Source organism: Salminus brasiliensis, chromosome 22, assembly GCF_030463535.1.
Source record: "Salminus brasiliensis chromosome 22, fSalBra1.hap2, whole genome shotgun sequence".
Classification (NCBI taxonomy): Eukaryota; Metazoa; Chordata; class Actinopteri; order Characiformes; family Bryconidae; genus Salminus; species Salminus brasiliensis.
In genome coordinates, this window is record NC_132899.1 from 27,451,091 (window position 1) to 27,460,971 (window position 9,881).

At 37.9% G+C, this 9,881-nt stretch overlaps 1 protein-coding gene across 1 annotated transcript in view; it reads right to left on the minus strand.

The window, feature by feature from the left end:
* Positions 1 to 7,911, minus strand: part of irf9 (interferon regulatory factor 9) — a 32,472-nt gene extending 24,561 nt beyond the window's left edge. Inside the window, 2 exon segments of the mRNA XM_072666781.1 lie at positions 4,209 to 4,265; positions 7,772 to 7,911. Coding sequence (XP_072522882.1) covers positions 4,209 to 4,265; positions 7,772 to 7,798 — 84 coding nt within the window. The 5' untranslated portion in view covers positions 7,799 to 7,911.
* Positions 7,912 to 9,881: the final 1,970 nt, after the last annotated feature.

Consider the following 9,881-nt stretch of genomic DNA (forward strand, 5'->3'; position numbering starts at 1 on the left):
TTATACCTGAGTAAAAATTACATGTATGAGAAATTCCAATCTGGATTTAGACCAAATCACAGCACAGAGACAGCCCTAGTGAAGATTACAAATTATCTCCTTCTTGCCTCTGATCAAGGCTACGTATCTTTATTAGTCCTACTAGACCTTAGTGCAGCCTTTGATACAATAGATTATACTATATTACCAGAAAGATTAGAGAAAATGGTTGCAATAACAGGGACAGCCCTATCATGGTTCCAATCATATCTAACGGGACGCTATCAATTTGTAAAGATAAAAGATTTATCTTCAAATTACACAGAAGTAAGATATGGAGTTCTGCAAGGCTCAATTTTAGGACCGCTATTATTTACATTATACATGTTACTACTGGGCTCAGTTATAAGCAGACATGGCGTTAATTTCCATTTCTATGCAGATGACACACAGCTCTATATATCAGCCAAACCTGACGATAAATTTAGACTACAGAAAATGGAGGGCTGTGTAAAGGATATAAAACTCTGGATGTCACATAACTTCCTTCTCCTCAACAGTGACAAAACCGAGGTTCTCCTTTTAGGTCCAAAAGACACTAGATATAAACTGACTTAATGTTAGACTTGGCCGATGCTTCCATCATTCCTGGTTTAGCAGCTAAAAATCTTGGTGTCACATTTGACTCAGATTTATCATTTGAGCAACATATAGCTAATATTAGTAGAACAGCCTTAATGCAGCTTAGGAACATCTCCAAACTAAGAAACTCCTTATCACTACAAGACGCAGAAAAGCTAGTACACGCTTTTATTACCTCAAGGCTAGATTACTGTAATGCACTTTTGTCAGGTTGTTCCAGCAGGAATCTCAATAAACTTCAGCTGGTGCAAATGCTGCAGCCAGGGTCCTTACTAAAACTAGAAAATTTGACCATATCAGTCCAGTTCTATCAGCACTTCATTGGCTCCCAGTTAAATTCCGTATCGAATACAAAATTCTTCTATTAACATATAAGGCCCTACATGGCCTCGCTCCTGAGTACCTGCGGGATCTTATTGTATACTACGAACCATCAAGACTACTAAGATCTCAGGGTGCTGGCCTCTTACTCGTGCCCAAAATTCAGAAAACCTCAGCAGGGGGAAGAGCCTTTTCTTATAAAGCCCCCCAACTCTGGAATAACCTTCCAGATAATGTTCAGGACTCAGACACAGTCTCAATCTAAGCTGAAAACTTATATGTTTAGTTTAGCTTTTGGTAATTAATGTTCCTTAGATAAAGATTGCAGGTCCAGGGGTTCACGGACCCAGGGAATTGTAGTACACTGAGATGCTGGAGCTGTCGTCTCGCTGCTTACACGCGATCACTCAGGCTTGTTGACGGTTGAGCAGACAGATGCTGGTGTTCTCAGGGTGCTCCCGTGTCCGTGTTACCTTCTGACCTGCCAGAGTAACTTTCTTTTTCTCTTTTTACCTTCTCAGAGTAAATGGCCACCCAGCCCGACCTGCTGGAAGATTGCCCGCTGAGGTCCCCTCTACCTGCGTCAAACCAGCTGCCACCTACCAGTCCGGCCAGCAGGCCCCCCCACCCGCCACCACCCATGGCGGACCGGCGGCTCTCCTGCCTGCCGCTGCTGCCTGTTTGGTGGCCGTGTTGAAACCTAGATGGACTCGTTGCTGTCTGCCACTATTAATATCACCACTATTAACTTTCTGTTGTATCTGGTTTGGTAATTTTTATCATTAATGTTTAAATGTTTAAATAGTTCTGACCAGAGGAGGATGGGTCCCCCTTGTGAGTCTTGGTTCCTCCCAAGGTTTCTTCCTCCAGCTCTGAGGTAGTTTTTCCTTGCCACTGTCGCCGTTGGCTTGCTCACGGGGGGTCTTTGATCCTTCATGTTATCTCTTCTTTCTTCTCTGTTTCTGTCCTTTATTAAGTACTAATTATGTAAAGCTGCTTTGTGACGACAACAGTTGTAAAAAGCGCTATACAAATAAATCTGACTTGAATTGACTACTCCTCATCATGATGTTCACAGTTTGACATCAGACTAAGATGACACCTTGACCAACAATTGATCAACAGTCCCTTGCCATTGCGAGGCTTCAAACAGGACGTTCTCAGACAGAAGTGATCACTGAGCTTAGCGTGTCATCAGCAGGTTGCAACAGAGATACAGAGAGACTGGAAGAGTCACAGGAAGACACAGAAGTGGACATCCTTTGGCCACATTCAGGGACGGACTGGCCATCTGGCATTTTTCTGGTGGGCCGACGTGCTATTTGGGCCGACAGTCCCGACACTTTAAAAAAAGATTTATATATTGGTCAATCACATCGTTCCACACCAATCATCTTGCATGGGCCATGGAGCATTTACTTGTAATTGATGCTCAAGGGCTAGGGTTGCAAAAGGGGTGTAAAATGTCTGATAATTTCCAGTAAATTACCAATAACTTTCCATGGGAACTTTAGCTCTGGAACTTTGGAAATATTCCAAAATGTAAACTTTCCATGGAAATGATGGGAATTTATGGGAATTTATTGGAATTAATAGGAAATATTGGATTATCTAAAGGAAATATATCCTACACTATCATCAATGTATCGTTTTTTTGTCAACTGCAGACATGAAGGCAAGAACAATACAAATACATTTACCATGGGAATTAACAGAAATGAACAGGCAAGTCAGGTAAGTGTTGACGAGGTTCATATTTTTGTTAACATTAAAAACATTGAAACATTTAAGCAACTTAAATTTAAATCAAGATGTAATCGCACAGTTGCTTGCTTTCTGGTAAATCAAAAAAGCTTAATGAGCAATTTCATTTGAGACTAGTTTACCAAGGCTAGCAGCAGGCTTGCAAGAGATAATCTTACCACAGCTAGCACAGGCTAGCTACCTAGCCTTTTTGCCTCAACGGGTTTCAGTAATCAAGAATTAATGCTTACGAATTATTTATTATCAACATCAAATCAAGATATTTTCCCACAAGCTACTGGTGAGTGTCAGGTATCTAAAAATCATCTGGACATATGCTGTACATGTTATGGAGGAATGAACAGTGAATGCGGGTAGTGTGTCCTAATAGCCCTTCAGTGTACAATGTGCCATGTGCCTGGGATTGAGGTGCAGCTTTGCTATTCTATTGCTATGCTATAACTGTTTCGGTATCATATCTTATAGTTTATATACTAAATAAATACTGAAGCATAAATAATTAAGTTTCTCACCTTTAGCTTTGAATATTCCCATTAATTCTCGATAACTTCTATAATTATTTGTTAATTCCCGTTATTTCGCAACTTTAAATGCACCACGAAATACAGAGGCTTTCTGGAGGCTTACAAAAAGAGAAACCATTAGTTTAATGATAATAGGTTAACAATTTAGTATTGGAAAACAACTGTACAAACTGGTGCCAGAACAACAATCTCCTCCTTAATGTCAGCAACACAAATGAGCTTATAGTGGACTGCAGCAAAAAGCAGGAGAGGAGCTACAACCCTGTCTGGATCGAGTGGACTGCAGTGGAGCAGACTGTTTGAAGTATCTTGGTGTTCACATTTTGCAGGACCTGTTATGGTCCTGGCACATCAACAACATTGCGAGCTGGGGTCTTAATTCTGCACTATGCACATCTTCCCCCACATCTAACACACCATATATCAATTCAAGAGGTTATACAATCATACTAAGCGCTGGTTAATTTAAGGTGTAATCAAACCACAATCCACCAATGTTTGGTATTGAAAAGGGCATTAAAACATTCACTTGTTGGGCCACTGAGGGTGTATCATACAGGTAGTCATGTGTAGGTAGTCACCTGTAACATGTGAGCTCTGAGGATAAGGGAATTTGTAGATACACATGGAAACACATATCTGCTAAAAGACCAAAGAAGAGGGCCCATAGATTGTTTTGTTCCGTGCACTACGTGAGCAGCCAATTGCATGTATTTACAGGTATTGATGACATTGCAGTTAAAACTTTTCTTGACACTGAGGGTGTGTCATACAGGTAGTCATACATCATACAGTTAATAAAATGAATGATGAATTTATTTATGATTTTACAATAAATGGAATTATTGTTGCCACCACAAAAAAGTTTCACGTTTTTAACTTAAATTAATAAATGTAACTTAATAAATCTTATTCATTAGGAACACTTCTGACAGATCAGATCTGTTTAAAACTTCTCACACTCACACTCTTACCCACCTGATCAACCAGCCATGAGCGAAGTCGGCGTGTTGAGCGGATTTTACCCGACATCATCTAGGGGGAAATAAATAATGGATTTTAGGACATATCCAAAAACTATAAGCTATAAAGAATTATATAAGAATAAAATGAGGAATATTGAGGATAATGAAAAAAAAAAAATGTTATACAACACTATAAAAAAAATATTACAAAAGCATGTTCTCTCTAGGAATTCTATAGTATTTTTGTCTGGTCTCTCTAAACCATCCAGTTATGGATGTGGAACTGTGGAAATGCTTGATTAAAATCCATAATCTGTTTCTTAACTGTGTGCATTTATGTACTGTCCCCTTGAAAACATACTACCGTGTGTGTAGTAACATGACTCTTTCCCATCCATGAAAACAACATTGAGAAGTCGGAGCACTGAGCTTACTGAGCAACTCAAGCAGCTTGTACCCCAAAAAAATAATGTATTAAAATAATCTTTAATTTATCGTTAGAGGTCAAATTCATTTTATTAATTGTTAATTTGTGGCCATGTTGCCAAACACTAAACTAAGTAAACATTTACCTGAAAACATTCATTTTTTAATTGAGTGCTAGACAGCTGACTAGACATGGCAGCTGGTTGATGGGACAGGGTTAGAGGAGTCTTAAAAGTAGAGGAGTTTCAAAGTTTTGAAATGAGCCATAGCCCTAACAAGCTAACTCCATTTTGAGACCAAAGTTCAAATATCTTGGGGTGCCTAAATGTTTGCATAGTGTGCTTTTCCTTTTAGACAGGGATGCCAAAACTTTTACTGTTTCTTCTACTTTTTTTGTATATTTTCGCCTTAGGTTGTTGGCAACCTAAGACAACAGGAGGCTTTCAGATTTGCTGTACTAACAAGTATATAGCTGGCAAATGCCTGAAAATGAACAAATTTAATCAGCTAAAGCAACATTATAACAGCACATATTCCAGCATGGACCGCCAGACTCCTTACACATCACTATACAGTTTTTCTTCCAACAACAAACAGATATCCACCAGGGAGTGCGACGAACATGTGAGGAAATTTGTAGATACATATGGAAACACATATCTGCTAAAAGACAGAAAATGAGGGCCCACAGATCGGGTAAAGTATCTGCTAAAAGACCAAAGAAGAGGGCCCACAGATTGTTTTGTCCAGTGCACTACATGAGCAGCCAATTCCATATGTATTTACAGGCATTGATGACACTGCAGTTAAAACTTTTCTTGACACACTTTAAGATTCAGTGAACTAACACGATCAGTTATTTAGGTTTTGTAAATCAGGAGTGTTTTACTCAAGATGGCATAGTTTTTGAAAAAAATGAGTAGTTCTTCCCACCATTCCTCAAACAAACACTTCAGCCGAAGTTTAGTCATTCTCACATCCAGTGTCTGGTTTAGACCGGTGTTTAGTAAAATGGTGGGTTTCTTTTATGTAAACAGACCATTTCATTTATGTAGTTATGTAAAAAGTGCCTTAGTTATTTATTTCACCTGTAAGTAGCACTGGGTGGTATACTTGGTCTTATGGTTCGTTTTTGTTTTTTTTAAACATACCATTAAAACATAGTTTACTTCACAAGGAGAAAAAGAATATTTAGTGCTGCATAAGTTAAACGTATCACAGTCAGCTGGAGCACTTAGCACTAACATTTTGCTAGCAAGTGTCGGCACACACATGCTAGCTGCACTTAAAATAAACCGTCTGCTGCTGTCGGCTAACTCGCAATTACAAGACTAGAAGTCGCTCTGAGAAACAGTGAAGAGAGCTGTATTCAGCCACACCAGACATACACCGAGCTATTCTAACATCTCCTTCTCCTCCTTTATAAGTTCTGTTTTTGCTATGATGCAGTTTGCACAAAAAACATGGTTTACATTCTGCAGCTTTTTCATGCAGACTGATTTTATATATTGTGTCATTTTGTGGGGCCAAGACTCCATTAATATACATGAAAAGTGTTAAAATAAAAGGAGATTATTTAGTAATCTAGGCTTTTACAGCTACTTATTGGTATTTATCATGGTAAATGTTTATGTTTTAATGTTCATTAACATTGTAGCATTACATCCCTCCCATCCTCACACATGCACTGCCACAATCCTACAACTTAGGCATTCTTTAAGCCACCTGCCCACAACAAACCACCTGCCCACAACACATTAACCAAAATGCACACCAGTGTGTCGCCAGTGTGTCCCCAGTATTTTTTTGAAAACCTACTTAAAAGTAATTTCAGCAGTAAATTAAATCAAGATTTCTTCCTCCTCTCAGGACCTCAAGAAAATATACATTTTATGTTGCATACATCTTGCTTGTTTCCTGTGTACCTAGAGTGTTAGTATGCTTTTTAAATTTATAGTATACTTTTTTGTTATATTTGGGAATTTAAATTAGCACATTTCATTTAAAGTAGGAAATGACTAAGACTGAGATAAGTAAGATCAGAATTACTTTTATTATACCTTTCTGTTCATTCGTGTATTTAGTTATGTATTTATTTAGTTATTTTGTTGAAAACATATTTGAAACCAATTTGGGAAGGTAGGCCAGGTAATCTATTGTTGTTTCAGTGTCTGCTCTCTTTCTATTGGTTTCCTGATGGCTTCCTGACATAGGTATTTTAGCTAACCATAACCAAGCAGCTTTTACCATCTCTTCTCTCCAATGTCCCCTCCCTTTAAAACGTTTGACTTTTGACTACCATAACTGACTACTAAAACATATAATAAAGAGCAACTTTATCATGAAGCAACACAATGACCCAAATAGTCAAAATAGTATTGCCTAAATTCATATATTGACAGGGATTTCCTCTGTATAGCCTACAATTAAATCTGATTGCCATAAAACATGTTATTAAAATGCATTTGATATGCATCAGATTTTGCCTCAGATTCTACTTCCCCCACAAAATCACATGTACATAAAGTAGCTAACAGTACTTTATCTCCTAGTGAGGGTAAAATCCAGAACAAAAATGACACTGTCGAATTTATTATGCAGTTTTTGTCAAGAGACAAGTGATGGTTTTAGTTAATTAGACTATGTCTTTGTTTTCTAATGGATATAGAAAATACATGTATAATAATAATAATAATGATAATAATAATACCGTCAGGTCGAGCTGTCTTTGGGAGCTAATTGGTCAGATATGGGAAGTTGTATCCTGGACTGAACAACATCCACAATCCTGGAGTACTGCAAAGTCCCCCAATTAGCCTACAACTAACGCATTGTTGAGCCTATGTTGTGGCTTAACTCGTATGAACGCGCAAACGAGACGGGTTCTCTTGGGAAGTCGGTATTCGGCTCAGGACATCATTCAGAAACCTTCCCCAGCCAGCTGACAGGCATACGTATGTGTTCGAAATCGTCAAGTATCATTAAAAGATAGTTGTATCACTGACATATTTTGGAAAACGTTAAAAATCTTACTTCCTAGTCTACGTGCAAACAGCTGGTCATGTCGCAAATCAGCTGTGCGTTTAACAATAATATGACTAAAACGGTCAATTAAACCACATAACAATCATATAAGCGTTTCGTTTTCACCTTTTCGTTGCGACTCCTCTTTTCCATCGAAAATTAAAGTCACTGTAGATCTACAGCAGTGTTTTGATCTAGTACTCTGTCTAGTTCACCAGCTCAGAAATGGTGCCCGTTTCCCAGAAACCACGTGACCGCTCAACGGCTCGGAGCAATTCGGTATGCATTTCTCCACACCACCAGAGCGCGACAAAACCACAATTTAACACTAGAGGAGGTAAGGAAACAGATGCATATTTTATCACTTTACACACACCTGATATAAGGACTAATTTATATTTCTTTTAAGAACACCCCCCAAAAAAAAAAAAGAATTTCATCCGTGTAGGACACACCTATTATTCCATATTATTCCATGTGGTGTCAAATTTTATACAGCATTTTCCAGTACTTTAACACCTGCTGATAAAATGAGTACAGTGCAACTATGAATTTCTTCAAATCAAAATCACAATGTAGTAGAAACAGAGCTCCACCAATTCTCCTCAATATAGACAATTACTACAATTCCCTGTGTCCGTGAACCCCTGGACCTACAACCTTTATCTAAGGGGAAACATTAATTACCAAAAGCTAAACTAAACAGATGAGTTTTCAGCTTAGATTTAAAGATTGAGACTGTGTCCCGAACATCTTCTGGAAGGTTATTCCAGAGTTGGGGGGCTTTATAAGAAAATGATCTTCTCCCTGCTGAGGTTTTCTGAATTTTGGGAATTACTAAAAAGCCAGCAACCTTCTGATCTTAGTTTTCTTGACAGTTCATAATATGTAATAAGATCTTACAGGTACTAAGGAGCGAGGCCATGTAGGGCTTTGTATGTTAATAGAAGAATTATGTAGTTAATACAGAATTTAACTGGGAGCCAATGCAGTGCTGATAGAACTGGACTGATATGGTCATTTTTTCTAGTTTTAGTAAGGACCCTGGCTGCAGCATTTTAAACTAGTTAAAGTTTTTTGAGGTTCCTGCTGGAACAACCTGAAAAAAGTACATTACAGTAATCTAGTCTTGAGGTAATAAAAGCATGTGCTAGCTTTTCTGCATCCAGTAGAGGTAAGGTTCTTAGTTTGGCAATGCTCCTAAACTGTAGAAAGGCTGTCCTACTAATATTAGCTATATGTTGCGCAAATGATAAATCTGAATCGAATTTGAATCGAATATGACGCCAAGATTTTTAGTCAAGTCTAACATTACGTCTGAGTTTATTTCTAGTGTCTTTTGGACCTAAAAGGAGAACCTCTGCTTTTGTTGCTGTTACGAAAAGGGAGTTATGTGACATCTATAGTTTTATATTCTTTACACAGTCCTCCATTTTCTTTAATCTAAATTTATCATCAGGTTTGGCTGATATATAGAGCTGTGTGTCATCTGCATAACAATGAAAAAAACGTCATGTCCGCTTATAACTGAGCCCAGTGGTAACATGTATAATGTAAATTATAGCGGTCCTAAAATAGAGCCTTGCAGAACTTCATATCTTACGTTTATGTAATTTGAAGATAACTCTTTTACCTTTACGAACTGATAAATCTAGTAGTGTGATCTATTGTATCAAAGGCTGCACTGAGGTCGTGTAGGGCTAATAAAGATATGTAGCCTTGATCAGAGGCAAGAAGGAAATTGTTTGTAATATTCAGTAGGGCTGTCTCTGTGTTATGATGTGGTCTGAATACAGATTGGAATGTCATTCTTACTCAGGTATAAGCAGAGTTGTTGGTCTACAGCTTTTTCTAATCTCTTGGATATAAATGTTAAGTTGAAGATGGGGATGTAATTAGACAATACACTAGGATCAAGATTTGGTTTCTTGATTAAACGTTTTATGACTGCTAATTTAAGGGTTTTGGGTACATGCCCTAAGCTAAGGGATGAATTTACTATTGTTAAAAGAGGTCAGATTATAATTGAGAGTATTTCTTTTGGTGAAGATATTCGTTCAGTGTGCTTGGTTAGTGTTAACTGATTAGGCTAGCTCTTGTTGGCTTTAAATAATTAGATGTTTCTAGTAAAACTTGAAAGCCAAGACATTTTAGGAAAGAGTTTTTCTGAATTTTACCAGACATAAAAAACACATTTTGAAAACAAAGACCCTTTCACACCTTAACTGATGTCCAT